This window comes from Saprolegnia parasitica (genome assembly GCF_000151545.1).
Source record: "Saprolegnia parasitica CBS 223.65 unplaced genomic scaffold supercont2.10, whole genome shotgun sequence".
NCBI lineage: Eukaryota > Oomycota > Saprolegniomycetes > Saprolegniales > Saprolegniaceae > Saprolegnia > Saprolegnia parasitica.
Genome location: NW_012156404.1, coordinates 18,893 through 35,584, shown reverse-complemented (window position 1 = coordinate 35,584; position 16,692 = coordinate 18,893). Strand labels below are relative to the sequence as shown.

Genomic DNA, 16,692 nt, shown 5'->3' with positions numbered 1-16,692 from the left:
GGGGTCGGACGTCGTTGGGCGGGGGTCTCGTTCGACGGGGATGTCCGTAAAGAAGTCCGTCGGGGGTTTGCATCGCCAAGCCGACCTTGAGTTGCAAGTCGAGGGGCCGTTTTCCGTTGCGGGCGAGTAGCTGGACGGCAGCCCTTCGGTCACCGTGTAGTAGAGCAGATCGCGGGCGCTAACGTGGTCGTAGTGGATGCGCTTGGGCGTCTCATCAGCTCCTTGGATTTCGTCGCACGGGCACGGGTCGTAGCGTTGGCCTCTTGTCTTGGACGTCGCCGTGGGCTTGATGAGCGGCGTCGTTAGCGTTTTGATCTTGCCGTTGACTTCGTACGTAGTCGCGACGCAGACGTCACCGCGAAAGCTCACCGCGCGCGGGTTCGGGTGGGCGTCCTCGCAGCACGCGCCGTCGGGGGCGTCCGTGACGCACGACGGCGCAAGAATCAAATGCCCAATGTTGCGCTGAAGCGCCTGCAAGTATTCAATCTTGTTCGTGTCGTCGCAGACGCTATCGTCGAGCCACTCCATCGATTTCGCTACCGACGTGCAGTGGCTGATGTAGTCGGCCGCCGACATCATGTAAGGCGTGGCCTCCGCGGTGCTGTCGCTGGGCGGCGAGACCAGGTTCTTGGTCGGGTATCGGGGATGGTACGCGTTGCCGTGGTCGTTGGGCGACCGCTTCAATTTCGTTTTGACAGGAATCATGATGCGCTCCCACGACGCAAAGTGGCTGTTGGGGAGGCAGCACGACTCGCCAATGTGAACGCGCTCGCCAATCACGTCGAGTTCACCGAGGCCCGAGAGGTACACGCGCGCCTGGCGCAGCTGGTCGTTCCCGATCTCGATCACGCTCTCGAGCAGCGTCCGGAAGTCCTCGACAGTCTCGAGTGCTTGGCCGGCCGCACACGCCGTGACGCACGACGTGTAGCCCGCGATCGTCGAGATGCGGTCGTTGATGCCAGTCGCGCTGTAGTCGCTCGGAAGCACATCGCACTTGGCTGCGACACAGTTTTGGTACCCCGTAAAGATGGTACTGTAGTAGTCGGGGTCGATGATTGCGTACGCCGGCGGAAACGACACTGTCTTGCGGTTGTAGCCCTTGCCTTTGGGAGCGTAGTCGTCACCACCCTTGCCTTTGGGCGCGTAGACAGATTTGCCACCACCGTAGCCGCCCTTGCCTCGGGGAGCGTAGTTGTTGCCGCCGTAGCCACTCTTGGCTTGGGGCGCGTAGCCAGTGTTGCCACCGCCGTAGCCGCTCTTCACTTGGGGCGCGTAGCCTGCGTCCGTTGCAGCCACAGCAGTGACGGCGGCGGTGCCGGCGAGAAGACGGTACATTCTACAGAAGCTCTTGCACTGAGGACTACAAAACGAAAATAGTCATGCGGAAGCCCACCTTTTGCAAGTGGCACCCAAGCGTCGCGCCAAAGGGTCGGATCGCGTTGGACGGGTTCTGATTGGCTGCGAATTTTTGGCGTGCGATGTGATTGGCGGACCTTTCTTAAATTTCCAGAATCCCGTTTCACCAAAACTGCCCCCAATGGGTCGCCGAAACCCACATCGGCCAGCTGCGGGAGGCGGGACTTGCACCGTGGTGCGGTGCATTTGACGGTAAATCACAGTAAATTCCTGTACTTTGCCGCGCCGTCTTGTACGAAGAGAGGTTGAGCGCCCAGCGCTTTCAATAAAAAGCACGACGTTAGCAAAGCATTGCACTGAACGGAGCAAGGATAGACCAGTACAGCAGTAGCAGTACTAACGGGACGACAAGGCATGCCCACCTAAATTACTGTCCAGCGTTGCAACATACAAGTGTCCAACGAGCGTTCATCTGTGCTGCTTTTGATGTTAGCCAAAATGGAAATAGCACGTGAGAACGACAAGGTCATCATTCTCTCTACGAGCAAAGCAAAGCTGGTCGTGGGGTATTGGCATGCCTACCAGAACATGCTCGTAGTATTAGCATGAAGGCGAATCGAGTGGGTGCATACTTGCTCCGACCTCGGACGCCGCCAAATCTTGTGGCTTGAAGCTGATGTCGTCGCGCCTTTTGATTGGTTGAATTTTTGCCAATCGCATCGTCGTGGGTCATTTCAAGATTTGCGATGGTCAACCTCTTTCCGCTTCTGCGCCAGCTGCGGCGCGACCTCCACGCCCACCCGGAGCTCGCGTTCCAGGAGGTCCGGACCCAGCGCACGCTTCGCTCGATCCTCATCGACGAGGCCAAGATCCCCGAGGCAAGCATCCGCGCCTGCGCGACGACTGGGCTCGTCGTCGACATTGATGCGCTCCCGACCGCTGCTGCGACGGCGACGCCCGTGCGCTGCGTCGCGTTCCGGTCCGATATGGACGCGCTGCCGATGACTGAGCGCAATGCGCACCTATCGTACGCGTCGACGTCGCCAGCGATCGCGCACATGTGTGGCCACGACGGGCACATGGCGACGCTGCTTGGGTTTGCCATCTTGCTCCAGCGCAAGCGCCACCTGCTGCCAGCGCAAACACGCGTCCGGCTCCTCTTCCAGCCGTCCGAGGAAGAGAATCCCGGCGGCGCGCTCTCGATGATCCGCGACGGCTGCCTCGACGGCGTCGACGAGGTGTACGGGTACCACAACTATGGCTTCCCACTCGGCCAGGTCCATGTCCGGCCCGGGCCCGTCATGGCCCACGAGCAAGAGTTCAATGTGCGCATCACTGGCGCGGGCGGGCACGGCAGCGCGCCGCAGCTGTGCCGCGACCCCGTCGTCATCGCCGCGCAGATCATCAGCGCAGCGCAGACCATCGTGAGCCGAAGCCTCTCGCCGTACGACACGGCCGTGCTTTCGATCACGCAGGTGCACGCAGGCGAAGCCAACAACGTGATCCCGACGACTGCGACGCTCGGTGGCACGATGCGCGACTACTCGCCAGCCGCCGCCACGCTCATGCGGACGCGCTTTGAGGCGCTCGTCCACGGCATCTGCGCCATGCACAATGCGACGGCCGAGATCACCATGCAGGAAGGGTACCCGGCCGTCATCAACGCGCCGGCGCAAGCAGCGATCGTGGCCAAGGTCGCGGGAACCATTGCGGTCGCGACGGACGCGGGATTACCCATGATGGCGTCGGAAGACATGTCGTACTACCTCCAGGAACGCCCCGGCTGCTTCTTCTTCCTCGGCACCAAAGGCGCCGACGATTCGCAGGTCCGCGACGTGCACTCGGATGCGTTCGATTTCAACGACGACGCGCTCCCGCTCGGCGTGCGCATGTTTCTCTCCGTGCTCGAGCACCGGCTCGGCACACCGCTGTACTCGGCCGACGAGTTTACCGCCGCCTTGCACGTCGAGCCCTAACCCGCTTGAATGCCATGTCGATACCCCACGTCTCAAGCTCTCTCTTTGTTGGTTTACCAAGAGATCAACATGTACCTTGATTTTTCACTCGCTCGCCGGCTGAAGAGATGGCTTTTGTGGCCCGTCGAGGCACTGGTCGGCGCTTCGATACCGCGTACCGAGCCTCTTTTGAACAACCAAGCCTGTTGGCTGACACCACGAGTGGTCCAGTGCATGTATACTACCGAGGAACATATCTGTCTGTAGGTTATCCTAAAAAGCTAGCTAATCGTACAACGCGAGCCATCCCGATCCGTGAGCATTGCCGTAAGCTCGTCGTCCGAGAGCGGGCTCACTGTCGTGTTGGGCGGAAACACTTGGCGCACGGGCAGCGACTGCATGTCTCGGCGGGCGTAAAATAATATGTACGCCGACGACGACACCACATCGCGCTCGTCAATGTCGCGGCAGAGGTGGTCGTTGAAGCACCGCCACTTCTTGTCGCTTTCGCTCAGCACGTTGGCGACGTAGTGGCCCGCGCCCAGCGCGCCCATGTGGTTGATAACAGCATACAAGTCGTAGATGCTATTCGGACTCGACTCCTCGTTGCGTGTCGCGAGCTTGCCGCCGAGAAATTGCCAATGTTCGAGCCCCGGTGTCAGCGTCTTCTTGACGAGAACATCGGCCAAGTCTAAGCCGCGCAGCGGGAAATGCACGAGCTGCCGCAGCTTCTTCTTGGACGACGACGTGTACTGGAAGCGCTTGAGCTGGACCACGAGCAATGGCGGGAGGCGCCAGAGGTCCATCTTCTTGGTGGAAGGCGACAGCGCCTTGCAGCGGCCGCAAAAGGCCTGTTCAGAACATCCTGAGTCACTGAATATGCCAAGACGCCGACCTCGTCCATGGGCTCGCTGGCCGTAAATTCGAGCAGACACGATGCCAAGCTCAATGGCGCGTCGACCACCGCCTTGTACGTATGGTAGCTCGGATGCACCTACGCCGCGTCCATATGCACGTCCTACTGCGATCGTGGGCGCTCGCACCACAACTTTGCTGGCTTCGCCGCTGTCGTAGACTTCGGTCATGGTCGCAATGTCCCAATCGATCGCTAGCGTCTCTCGACCACACATTTGGACGTGGGCAACGTCGTCGCTTGGCACCAAGCAGCCTCGGCAGCCCTCGAGCCAGTCGCAGCGCGAGCACGCAAGCCCATCGGTGGTCACCATCCGCAGACAAAACCCGAACCCCGTGTCCTCTACACCCATCATCATCGTCTTTTCATACGAATACCCAGGGGACGAAGCACGTGTACCGAGGCCGCGGCCGAGGGCGACGGTCGCCACGTTGCTGCGCGCGCCAGGTGCGCGAGCTGTCGTGCGGGGCGCAGGCAGCTCGGTCCAGTGAAAGATACGACGCAGACGTTGCCAGACGGCCACGTACAAGACGTAGCCCGTGGTGGCGCTTGGCACGAACGGCAGCACGAGCGGCGTCCCAAACAGCCGCAAAACGCACGGGTCGGTCAAAAAGACATTCGAGTGCTCCATGCGGCGGTGCACCAAGTAGATGTGCACGCTCTTGCCCGCGTACTGCAAGACGCGTGTGCGCGACAAGCTACAATACACACAAGATCAAGAGACGTCGGAACACATGAATATCTACCCCGTGTCGCGCTTGCCCGTCCAGTACGCAATGTCGTACGTACCGTTGGCATTGCATTGCGTGATGCGAGCGTGTGATGGCGTGCCGCCACGATCGCTGGGGACGCCAACCGCATCGCCGACTCGAAGCGGGGCCGTCGGATCGCGCGTCGCCAAGTGCTCAAGGACGGTGACGTCGTCGACTTCGTAGACGATGAGCGGCGCGTCGTCACGGATGTGCGACACGCTATGGCCTTCGGCAAAGACCGTGTGCACAACGCCTTCTCGACCTTGGAGGCACGCGACATTGAGGTGGGCCGTCTCGACGACGCCGAGGGCCAAGACGGCCTGCTTGACGTCGGCAATGGTGCCGCTGCGCTGGACGGGCACCGTGACGCGCAGCGGCGGTCGGTCGCACCGAAAAATGATCGTCAAGACGAGGTGCCGCAGCGTGCTCTCGGGCAGCGGCAGCTACACGCTGTGATGAGGGCCATCGCGTTGGAAGCCATGTACGACGTACTTGGAGAAACGTAAAGGGCTCGAACGACGCCGACGCAAAATGGCAGCGCGAACACGTGAGCAGCGACTTGTACTGGCCCATAAAGAGTGCGACAATGACCGAGACTTCGCGCTGAAGGAATGTCTGCCACCACTCGTCGGCTACGTCCGCGTCGCGCCGGCCGTGGCTGTCGGCGATCGGCGTGCCTGGTGGTGGCTCCACGACGCGGTTGAGATCTTCGCTGAGACCACTGAGCAGAAACGCAAGGAGCTCTTGGGCGTCGTGCTGGTCGTCGTTGTCAAAGTGGCTATTGTACTTGGCGAGCACAGCCTTGAACGGCGATGGTGACAAGTGCTTCTTGGGCGTTGTCCAGAGCTGCTGCACGAGCTGACCAAACGCGGCGGCGAGGCGTCCCTACCGCCCACGCATTGGCGTCTGAAAAGAAGAGGCGAGCGATGTACCTGCATGCCCAGCGGATTGCGCGTGTTGATGTCGTGGCGGTACAGTCCCGTGCGGAAGTAGTCGCTGAGCAGGCGCGAGTGGCTTAAACACTGGATCGCGCTGCTCATGTAGCACGTATTTCCGAGATTGTCGAGCCCGACGAGGCCGTTCGAGTAGGATTTCGGCGCATTGGGTGCCGGCGGGCGCGTCTCGGCCATATCGTCAAGACTGCCTTCCGGCTAATCACGCATGCATGGTCTTCTTGCTGTATCGTAGAAACGGAGGAGCTACCTGGGAGAGCGGCCAGGACCCATCACTGTCTTGGACTTCAACGAGCAGGACCCACTCTTGGCTAAGCTGGGCGTAGGGCAGCGCATTAGGCGGTAGTAGCACCTACCCAAGTCATTTCGCTCTCTGCCGCAACAAAACCACAAAACAAACAAACCTTGGCGAGGGGTTGGTCGTGCCGGAACGCCCAGAGACGAGACTTGGCCACTGCCTCGCGCAGGACGACAAGCGCGTGGCAGCAGTCGTGGAGCATCGACGCCGTCGTCGAGTGCGCGCCGACGAGAATCTCTTCGCCTGACAACGTCACGTCGCCGCGGTAATTCGTCTTGGCGACGCGCAGCACGAGCGGGAAGAGCTCCAGCGTCAAGTGTCCGTCATCGCCGATCGCATACGACCGCGCAAAAGGCGGGCCGCCGCCGTACCACGCGACCAACGCCGTGTACGCGGGCTCGGGCACGAGCTAATCCAAAGCACATCCAGAATGACCGCGCATTTCAACAACAAAAAGAAAACGTACGTGAAAATGCTGGCCGAGCACCATGGTGGGCTGGAGCCGGCGGCTACCGGCACGCAGCTGCAGCGCCCAGTTGTTGATGCGCGGTGGCCGCTCGGTCGTCGACGCGTCGTCGTCGCATACGTCAAGGCCCGTCGTCTGCACAACCCGTGCGGGGAGAGCTGGAAACGGCAGTGACCCGCCGCGGGTACCCTCGAGCACGTGGAAGCCCGAGTATTTGCACCACGCACACCACCACGCCGTGTCGACGAGATGCCAGATCTACAGGTCTCGTCCATGACGCAAACATGAAAAGCAACACGGGCAGCGTACGTGCGAGCGCTGCGGCACCGTGTACTCGAGCCAGCGAGCGCGCACGATGCAGCGCTCGATCGCGGGCGTCTGCGGCTTGACACTGTAGTTGAACTGGGACGAGACGGCGATGGCCAGTGCGTGCAAGAGCGGCTGCACCGACGACGACGCCTTTGCGACAAAAGCCTCGAACGTGTACTCGTCGACGAGGTCGTCGTCGTCGTCGTTCTCGGCCAACATGTCGTCTGCGCTCTACAGACACCGTCAACAATATCTTGAGAGAGAATGAGATGCGAGGTGTCGTACATGGGAAGAGCTGTCGCAGTCGTTCGTCGGGTGGCGCAGCGAGACGAGCGTCGCGTGGGCCAATCGATGGCGCACCGGGTCGGCGACGATGCGAAAGAGGTACCGCAGCGCGTCATCGGTCGAGCTCCGGCCAAAGGTCGACACGAGAACGCAAAACTGGTAAAAGTCGAGGCGCGGCCCCAGGTGGCGCTTGAGGGCGTCGACAAAAGTCGGCGTCGTAGAGGCGGCAAAGGTGCTTTGAACAAACGCCGCCGTTGCGAGGCGCTGGCCGCTGGTGAGGGCGCGCTGGAACCACTTTTCAAGGCTGCAAATCTCTTCAATGGATAGGAGCGTATCGGCTTGGATGCGGTCGCGGATCGCGACGACGCTGTACGCCGACTGCAGCGCGCCGATCCCGGGGTCGGGGCCGCGACCGACGTGCCGCGCGACCTTCGCCAGCCAGTGGAAGAGGAAGTCCAACGACGCATCGTGCGTCTCAAAGTGGCGGTGGAACTCGGCGTACGTCAGGAACGGCGCCTAGATCGAGATCAACACGCATGCAGAAAAGAGGAGACGGGGTCGACCTGCGCGAGCGCGGCCTTGTCAAAGAGCAAGTCGAGCGCGGGTGCGACAAGCGGCAGCGTCGAAGCACCGTAGATGACAATGACAAAGCGCTCGAGGACGTCGCGCTGGAGCAAGCCCGTGTCGTTGTAGTCGTAGATGCCAAAGAGGAGCTTGCATTGCTTCTCGCGGTACGCCTGCTGCAGCTTGGCGTCCGCGGATAGGACGTCGCGAGAGAGCTCGAGGCCGGCGAGGAGCTCGCTCAGCTGCAACAGCCCCGAGTGCTCGACGTTGAGCACGTCAAAGATGCGCTCGGCCAGCGTCCGCGGGAAGCGAGGGAAGGACGCAAGCACCATGTAGCGGAAGGTCGCGCGGTCGATGCCATGGCCTCGAGGCGCGCCCGGCGGCAGTAAGCGGCGGAAGCCTTCGCGCAGGCGGTCGTAGGGCTCGAGGTCCGCAGGCCCATCGTCGATGCTCGAGGTCGCTCCCATCGTCGCAGCAGGAGGAACCTTCTTGCCGCAATCCCGTATCCGGATACGAGGCCAGACACGAAGATCGGATTTTATTAAAATGACTGAAAACCATACGGTTCATAAGAATCGGCATGTGCCATATTGAAAGCCATCATGCTCCACCAGCGGGCACGTACAAGCTCAGACCTCACATCAAGTAAGGAAAGCATACCATGAGAGACATTTTAAACTACAAGTGTGGAGCAAGGCTATCGGTCCTGTCCCTTCCTTACCTTCTACTTGAATGGGAGACTTTCAACGCTTTCTCCCTTTCAACGTCATATCTCATCGTGTATGGCACACTCAGCGACCACTGCGGACTGCGCACTGTGCATCCTTGTATATAGCATCCATCTGGAGCCCCACCCGCGTCCCTTGTTGCAGTCCTTGGTGTTTCTTGCGCCTCTTTTGCATGGAGTGCTGTTTTGGTGGGCAACAAGGATGCCGAATCCAAGCCGCCGTCTGCCGCAAATAGCTTGCCGCAACGGGCCAATGGGCGGGCGGGTTGAGATGCAAGCCGCCCGCGTGAGCTCGAATTCTACTGGTGGAAATTGGCACGTTTTTGGGAGCACCATTCAAGTGTCCATGATGTTACATCGGCTTTTCCCACGCCATCGCCCGCTCTCCCGGACGACCTGCCGCCGCAGCATGAGCACTGACGCTACGAAGACGCCGACGCCGATGGCCGACGGCGAGATCATCAAGGAAGGCCGCGCCAAGATCATTTTCCCCAAGGGTAACCAGGTCTTCTACAACAAGGTGCAAGTGCTCAACCGCGACCTCTCGATCGCGGTCATCAACCAGTTTGCGCACGAGCGCGCCCGCGAGGCGATCCTCAAGCAGCGCAAGCGCGAGAAGAACGAGGACCTGCCGACCGACGACGAGGTCAAGGCGCATGTGCTCGCGCACGCGGAGACGAGCGGCCTCAAGATCTTTGAAGCGCTCTCGGCCAGTGGTCTGCGCTCGATCCGCTACTGGCAAGAGATTGCTGGCGTCAAGTCGATCCTTGTCAACGACCTCGACCCGGCGGCTGTCATCTCGATCAAGCGCAACATTGAGGTGCATCGTCTTTTGTCGCGACGTGGGTCCTCACCGATGATGATCGGGTGCTAGTTTAACGGCTTGACGACCGACAAGCTCATCCCGAACGAAGACGACGCAACGTCCGTCATGTACCGCCACCGCAAGGAAGCCGACAACTTTGACGTGATCGACCTCGATCCGTACGGCTCGGCGTCCATCTTCCTCGACGGCGCCGTGCAGGCGATTGCGAACGGCGGTCTTCTCTGCGTCACGTGCACCGACATGCCCGTGCTCTCGGGCAAGGACCCGGACGTGTGCTTCCACCGCTACGGCAGCGTCCCGTACAAGTCCAACTACCTCCACGAGAACGCGCTCCGCATGGGTATGCTCCATCCTCCTCCGTGTCTCGATCCATCTTGATGCTCGGTCTAGTCTTGCACTCGATCGAGTCGGCGGCCATCCGGTACCAAAAGCACATTGTGCCGATCGTCTCGTGCAGCATCGACTTTTACGTCCGCGTCTTTGTCCGCGTCTACAAGTCGCCCGTGAACGTCAAGGCGTCCATGACCAAGCTGTCGTACGTCTACCAAGTACGCCGCCGCTTTCGATTTCCCCAAACTCTCTCCGTCGCATCCGGCTCATCGTTGCATCATCTAGTGCACGGGCTGCGACAGCTTCCACATGCAGCCGCTCGGCAAGTTCAACGGCAAGACGTACCACGCATCGTTCGTCGTACGTCAAGAGGTGGCTGTCCTGTTTGAGACCAACGCGGGTCCCTCTAGGAGCCCGAGCGCGCGCTCTGTGACCAGTGCGGCAAGAAATTCAAGATGTCGGGTATGTACCCATCTTAAGTCACACGAATCAGATGCACTAAGAACTGTGCGATTAGGTCCCATCTGGTCCAACCCGCTCCACGACCGCGACTTGGTGCTCAAGATCCGCGAGAACGTCATCAAGGAGGGTGTCGCCAAGTACCCGACCAAGGACCGTCTGCACGGGCTACTCACGTCCGTCTCGGAAGAGGTTTTGTTGCTTTTGATGCCTGCACGCTCAAGTGCGTTGTAAGGTGGTCGACGCGCCGTTGTTTTACACGCTCCATGGGATTTGCAAGACGCTCCACTGCGGCCAGCCGCGCATGGACGTACGTCGGGATGTCGCGATTGTAGGAGCTCTGACGATTTCGTAGCAAATGCAATCGGCCATTCTCAACGCCGGCTACAAGGTGTCGCAGTCGCACAAGGTGCCGGAAGCCATCAAGACGGACGCGCCCAACGATGTCATCTGGGACATTATGCGCTGCTGGGTCAAGAAGCACCCGATCTCGAAAAAGCACGAGTCGGAGAAGGACGCGGGCACGCAGATCCTCGCCAAGGAGCCCAAGCACGAAGCGGTCTTTACGGTAAGCATCTCGGTTTCAGCGGACTACGTTGCGATGGACAATGCGTGTAGGGGAAGCGTCCGTCGGCGGGCAAGGAGAAGGCGCTTCGTTTTCCCAAGAACCCGGAAGCGTACTGGGGCCCGAAGAGCCGTGCGCGTGGCCTTGCCGGCGCCGAGTTGGCGCGCGTTGTCGGTACGTTTTCATTCATTTATTTATTGAACGTCAAGATGGCTCATAAATCGAGCAGAAGGCGAGCCCGAAGGCAAGAAGCCCAAGTTGGACGACCAATAAATAGACCGCACTGCACAATTCAATCGATCGTTGATGGTATGGACGATGATGGCTTCAGGTCGGCCATGAGTCGACGCCTTGGCAGGACCGTCTGCCTACAGTCTTGCTAGACCATTGGTATGGATGGTACAACTTGTACAAGCTGGAACGGCGAGGAAAAGCTTGTACAAATTGTAATGTGTGAGCACCCGTTAAGCCAGTAGACTTGATATATCTGCCTGAGAGCTCTGCGAAAGAAGGAGCCTCTGGCCTCTCGTCACCAAGCCTCTCTCCTCTCGTACGTCAACGTTGTCACGCGGATCCCTCGCGCCACGAACAGGCCGAGTTTAAGGACGATGTTGGCGATGGCTAGCGTCAATATACCGAGGAAGGCTTCCCGAGGGACGTTGCCGGGTGGGTTGCCTCGTTGGGTGCCGTGCCCAGGGCCTAATTTACGAAAAGATCGAGATACTACTGGGCGACCACCACGCTGGTACGAACAATAGAGTATCGGAGCATGAAACGACAGGACCCTGGAGCGAAAAGCGAATGCGCTTGGGCCGGGAGGCACCGCCGCATGTATTGGGCTTGCAAAGCGGCCTTGGACGCGAAGGGCATGAGCCCCCCGATTATGTAGAAGGACTGGGCGTGTGAGCTTTCGAGGAAGAGTAGTCCGTTGATGGAGATCGGAACTCGCTTTGCTGGCCATTCGTCGCCTTGCTAATACTTTAGGTTTTGCCCTCATAGGCATAGGCTGTGAGGGCAAAACGTGCTCAAGCCACGAGACACCAGAGGCGCCAACGTCTGCAAACAACGCTCTGCACTGCGATGCACGGCTGTGTGCACGGCCCATCCATCTCGCTTCGAATCCTTCTTCAACAGCTCATCGCGTGCGGTCGAGGTAGAGTCAAGCACCGAGCTACTTCGACGGAGTTTTCGCAAGAAGCTTCCACAATTGCTATTACTTGAAGCACACGTTTCAACCTTGCGGGTGACTGCGTTCGACGAGATGGGTCCGAAGAGACTCTGTCGACTGGACCATTGTGAGCTCCATTTTGGCTCGTGGAACGCATGCTCCTGAAGGAAGTATGGCGGAAGGTGTGAAGCTGTCGAGATGCGTAGTCGTAACACGAGTGCGCCATCTATAAATGATCCGAGCAAAGTCGTTGGATTGCACAACGTCGCCTGGCCCGGCTTCGTTTCCACCACGAAGAGGACTGCGTCCTTGGCATTGCAAGGCCTTTCTCATGGCGATTCATGGCCGCTGCTCGAATCGGCTGCCGCGCAAATCCTTCTACGCAGCTATCTATCGAGTCCATGCGTCCTGCAGTCGACCAGCCAGTCTCCCAGGTCTCATCTTCATCACGACGCGCCGCGACATCGTCGAGGACCAATTTCATCTCGCATCAACGTTCGCTCCTATCTCTACTCAAGGGTATATAATACATTTATGCTATACCCTTGCTTTACGGTGCAATGGCGTGGCCATGTTGACCTTCCTCGATCTAGCGTCCTCACGCTGGCCTTGGAAGAACCAAGGGGCAAAAGTATGATTATTTAATTGACCCTTGGGAAACGTTTTGCTTGCCGATCCACGTCACGTTGAGCACGAGATGCATCTACTCTTCCGCCTCGTTACCAGGGGTATGCACTGGCGCCTTGGAGGACAAGCACAGGAGACTTTTTTCTGGCCCTTCTCTCTAATTGATCGAGAGAACTAGGTACCTCTTCGAAAGCTCCCAAGATGCCGGTAGACATCAAGGGTAAAGGCGCCTTGCGCCTCTTCCTCATGTGTACCTACAAGCTGCTGTACCTACCATCATGTGAGTGGTACGCGCCGCATTACGAAAATATTCCTTTCCTCTGGCGTGGTCCCTTGGCGCGTTATCACACGCGATCTATGGCGTTGCGGGTGGTTGGGGAGAGGCGATCGACAGACGGTTCGGTATATGACGCCGGCATGAACCGCCCAAGGTTCACTCGGTTTGCACCCATACCACTCAAGCTCGCGTGCATGGCCATGGAATCTCCATATCGAATCTCGAAACAGATGGGTACCTGGATGCATGTACCCACGTCTAGCATGTGCAACAAACGTCCTTCTAACCTTCGTCAGATGGTGGATGCTAAAAACTTTCGAGTCACTGGCTCTAGGTTCACGACGACGCCGGCAAACGGCAAGTTCACAGAGTTCTGGGTATCCACCATCGAGCATCTGGTGACCACGAGATAGAAGACGACACAGACGAAGAAACCAGAGCTTCTATCATTCTACAATTTGCTCCAGTCTCAGCACTTGCCATTTTACAATGAAGCTGCTCACTGGCGACCTCATTCGACTTGTCGAGACGCCCAAGGAGCGCGCGGCTGACGCGCTCGCGCACCTCGGTGGCGTCGAAGGCGTTGCCGCGTCGCTCGGCGTCTCGCTCGACATTGGCCTCGACAACGACAACACCGCGGACCTCGCGCAGCGCGAAGCGACCTACGGCAAGAACTACATCGAGCCCGAGAAGCCCAGCACGATCTTCGAGCTCATGTGGCAGGCGTTCCAGGTACCCATTCTCGCCGTCTCGGAAATGAATGACTCATCCTCATCGTGTTGATAGGATTTGACGATCATCATCTTGAGCGTCGCTGGTGTCTTCTCGCTCATCCTCGGTATCGTCGCGCCGCACGACTCGGGCCCGAAGAACCCGGTCAACGGCACGAAGGTCGAGAGCGACGAGCCCAACATGGCGTGGATTGAAGGCGTCTCGATCCTCTTTGCCGTCTTCATCGTCGTCTTGGTCACGGCGCTCAACGACTACCAGAAGGAAAAGCAGTTCCGCGCGCTCAACGCGGTCAAGGAAGACGAGAAGATCAAGGTCATTCGCAACGGCGTGCCCGCCGAAGTGAGCAAGTTCAACTTGGTCGTCGGCGACGTTGTCCGCGTCGACGTCGGTGACATCTTGCCTGCGGACGGCCTCGTGTTTGACGAGAACGAGCTCAACATTGACGAGAGCGCGATGACGGGCGAGTCGATCCTCCTCCGCAAGAACCGCAAGAACGCGCCGTTCCTTCTCTCGGGCACCAAGGTCATGGAAGGCGTCGGCAAGATGCTTGTTGTCTGCGTCGGCGAGTCGTCGCAGGCCGGTATCATCTCGAAGCTCATCATGGGCAAGGGCCACAAGCCGGCGTACACGCCCGATGCGATCGAGGACAACTACGTCTCGGTTGCGACGCCGAACAACCAAGCGCCCGAACTCGATCTCGAGACGTCGCGCCGCAGCACGTCCAAGGACGATCGCGAAGATGAGGAGGCGGTCTCGCCGCTTCAGGGCAAGCTCGATCGCCTCACGGTGCTCATTGGCAAGCTCGGCCTTGCGGCCGCGATCATTGTCTTTGTCGGTCTCGTCATGCGCTTCTCGATCGTGACGTTCACCGGCGACAAGGCGAAGGAGTGGTCGAGCGATTTCCTCTCGGACTACCTCGGCTTCTTCATCATTGGTATCACGGTGCTCGTCGTCGCGATCCCTGAAGGTCTCCCGCTGGCCGTCACGATCGCGCTCGCTTTCTCGGTCAAGAAGATGCTTTTGGACCACAACCTCGTGCGCCACCTCGACGCGTGCGAGACCATGGGCTCGGCGACGACCATCTGCTCGGACAAGACAGGTACGCTCACTACGAACCGCATGACCGTCGTCGAAAGCTACGTCGGCAACACGGAGTTCTCGTCCTCGGCTGACCTCCGCGCTGCGTTGTCGCCGGATGCCATGGCCGCGCTCTGCGACGGCATCTGCCTCAACTCGACGGCCGAGATCCTCCCGCCGCTCAAGGAAGGCGGCAAGCCCGAGCACACAGGCAACAAGACCGAGTGCGCGCTCCTCCAGTTCGCCACCGATATGGGCGTTGTCTACTCCGACGTGCGCAAGGCCGGCGACATTGGCCACATGCTCACGTTTAGCAGCACGAAGAAGCGCATGACGGTGGTCGTCCGCATCTCGGCGACCACGTGCCGCGTCTTCACCAAGGGCGCCAGCGAGATCGTTTTGGACCTTTGCACGTCGCAGCTGCAGCTCGACGGGTCGGTGACGCCGCTGGACGAGGCGCAGAAGAACCACATCCACACGAACGTGATCGAAACGTATGCAAACCAGGCATACCGCACGCTCTGCTTGGCGTACCGTGACATCAACGCGTCGATGGAAGACATCAAGAGCTTGGCCGACGAAGACCTCGAGCGCGACCTCACGTGCGTGGCCATTGTCGGCATTGAAGATCCGGTCCGCGACGAAGTGCCGGGTGCGATCCGCCAGTGCAACAAGGCCGGCATCGTTGTGCGCATGGTGACGGGCGACAACATGGCGACGGCCAAGTCGATTGCGCTCAAGTGCGGCATCCTCTCGCCCAACGACGGGTCGCTCGTCATGGAAGGCGCCGAGTTCCGTCACCGCGTCTTGGACGCTCACGGCAACATCATCCAGAGCGAGTTTGACAAGATCTGGCCCATGCTCCGCGTGCTCGCGCGGTCGAGCCCGAAGGACAAGTACACGCTCGTCTCGGGTCTGATCGCTTCCAACCTTTACCCCCACGGCCCGCAGGTCGTGGCGGTCACGGGCGACGGCACCAACGACGCGCCGGCGCTCAAGAAGGCCGATGTGGGCTTTGCCATGGGCATTTGCGGCACGGCGGTTGCCAAGGACGCGTCGGACATTATCTTGATGGACGACAACTTCAAGTCGATTGTGAACGCGGTCAAGTGGGGCCGCAACGTGTACGACTCGATCGCCAAGTTTCTCCAGTTCCAGCTCACGGTCAACTTGGTGGCCATCACGATCGCCATCATTGGTGCCATCGTCCTTGAAGAGTCGCCCCTCTCGGCTATCCAGCTGCTCTGGGTCAACCTCATCATGGACACGTTTGCGTCGCTGGCCCTTGCCACCGACTCGCCGACCGACGCGCTCCTCGAGCGCAAGCCGTACCCTCGCACGAAGGCCCTGATTTCGCGCAAGATGTTCAAGCACATTGTCGGCCAGGGCATCTTCCAGCTCATTGTCATGCTCGTGCTCACGTTCGTCCCGTCGCTCATCAACGTCAAGCCGGGCTATAAGGACGAGCGCGTCGACAGCAACCCGACCGAGCACTACACGATCATCTTCAACACGTTCGTGTTCCTCCAGCTCTTCAACGAGATCAACGCCCGCCGCATCCACGACGAGCTCAACGTCTTTGACGGCTTTTTCCAGAACAAGCTCTACATTGGCATCCAGATCTTTCAGATCACGCTCCAGGCGCTCATGGTCCAGTTTGGCGGCCTCGCGCTCAAGTGCGCGCCGCTCTCGGCCTCGCAGTGGGCTATCTGCATCGGCATTGGCGCGCTCTCGCTCCCCGTCGGCCTGTTGCTCCGCTGTGTGCACGCCGACCACTTCCCGCAGTTCTTCACCTCGTGCAACGAAGTCGAGGCGGTCCACGAGCCGTCGGCGCGCGGCAAGGAGCTCTGGATGCGCACCTTTGCCCGCCTCCGCACGCAGATCCGCGTGATGAAGGCGTTCAAGAGCTCGGGCGCTCAGCGCCGCCTCCTCATGGAAAAGGCAATCTAAAAATTCTAATCTATATGTACATTTTTGCTTCAACCTCACATTGTCGGCATCACAAGGCAACATGAGAAGCAAGCATTGAAGTCCAAGCAAGTAGGACATCACC

At 59.6% G+C, this 16,692-nt stretch overlaps 5 protein-coding genes across 5 annotated transcripts; 3 read left to right on the top strand and 2 right to left on the bottom strand.

The window, feature by feature from the left end:
• Window positions 1–624: 624 nt before the first annotated feature.
• On the bottom strand, window positions 625–1,335 carry SPRG_19529 (hypothetical protein; the record flags this gene model as incomplete). Its single annotated transcript, XM_012342705.1, has 1 exon — window positions 625–1,335. A coding segment is annotated over one exon (711 nt), but the record flags the coding sequence as incomplete, so codon positions are not given.
• A 767-nt stretch (window positions 1,336–2,102) lies between these two features.
• On the top strand, window positions 2,103–3,475 carry SPRG_03803 (hypothetical protein; the record flags this gene model as incomplete). Its single annotated transcript, XM_012342402.1, has 1 exon — window positions 2,103–3,475. One exon carries the CDS (start codon window positions 2,103–2,105, stop codon window positions 3,330–3,332), a length of 1,230 nt encoding a protein of 409 aa, XP_012197792.1. The 3' UTR covers window positions 3,333–3,475.
• A 59-nt stretch (window positions 3,476–3,534) lies between these two features.
• On the bottom strand, window positions 3,535–8,344 carry SPRG_03802 (hypothetical protein). Its single transcript, XM_012342401.1, has 13 exons — window positions 7,851–8,344; window positions 7,288–7,803; window positions 7,003–7,233; window positions 6,694–6,951; window positions 6,334–6,636; window positions 6,180–6,281; window positions 5,909–6,127; window positions 5,469–5,861; window positions 4,971–5,419; window positions 4,624–4,922; window positions 4,355–4,566; window positions 4,207–4,305; window positions 3,535–4,162 (listed from the first exon to the last, which is right to left on the bottom strand). The coding sequence occupies exons 1-13, from the start codon at window positions 8,316–8,318 to the stop codon at window positions 3,593–3,595; spliced, it is 4,119 nt and encodes a 1,372-aa protein (XP_012197791.1). The 5' UTR covers window positions 8,319–8,344; the 3' UTR covers window positions 3,535–3,592.
• Window positions 8,345–8,929: 585 nt separating this feature from the next.
• SPRG_03801 (N2,N2-dimethylguanosine tRNA methyltransferase) lies at window positions 8,930–11,074 on the top strand. The gene is made up of 10 exons (XM_012342400.1): window positions 8,930–9,398; window positions 9,453–9,744; window positions 9,795–9,952; window positions 10,020–10,094; window positions 10,145–10,196; window positions 10,252–10,385; window positions 10,429–10,503; window positions 10,549–10,761; window positions 10,812–10,932; window positions 10,988–11,074. The coding sequence occupies exons 1-10, from the start codon at window positions 8,988–8,990 to the stop codon at window positions 11,029–11,031; spliced, it is 1,575 nt and encodes a 524-aa protein (XP_012197790.1). The 5' UTR covers window positions 8,930–8,987; the 3' UTR covers window positions 11,032–11,074.
• Window positions 11,075–13,249: 2,175 nt separating this feature from the next.
• Window positions 13,250–16,624, top strand: SPRG_03800 (calcium-translocating P-type ATPase). Its single transcript, XM_012342399.1, has 2 exons — window positions 13,250–13,562; window positions 13,617–16,624. The coding sequence occupies exons 1-2, from the start codon at window positions 13,320–13,322 to the stop codon at window positions 16,587–16,589; spliced, it is 3,216 nt and encodes a 1,071-aa protein (XP_012197789.1). The 5' UTR covers window positions 13,250–13,319; the 3' UTR covers window positions 16,590–16,624.
• Window positions 16,625–16,692: the final 68 nt, after the last annotated feature.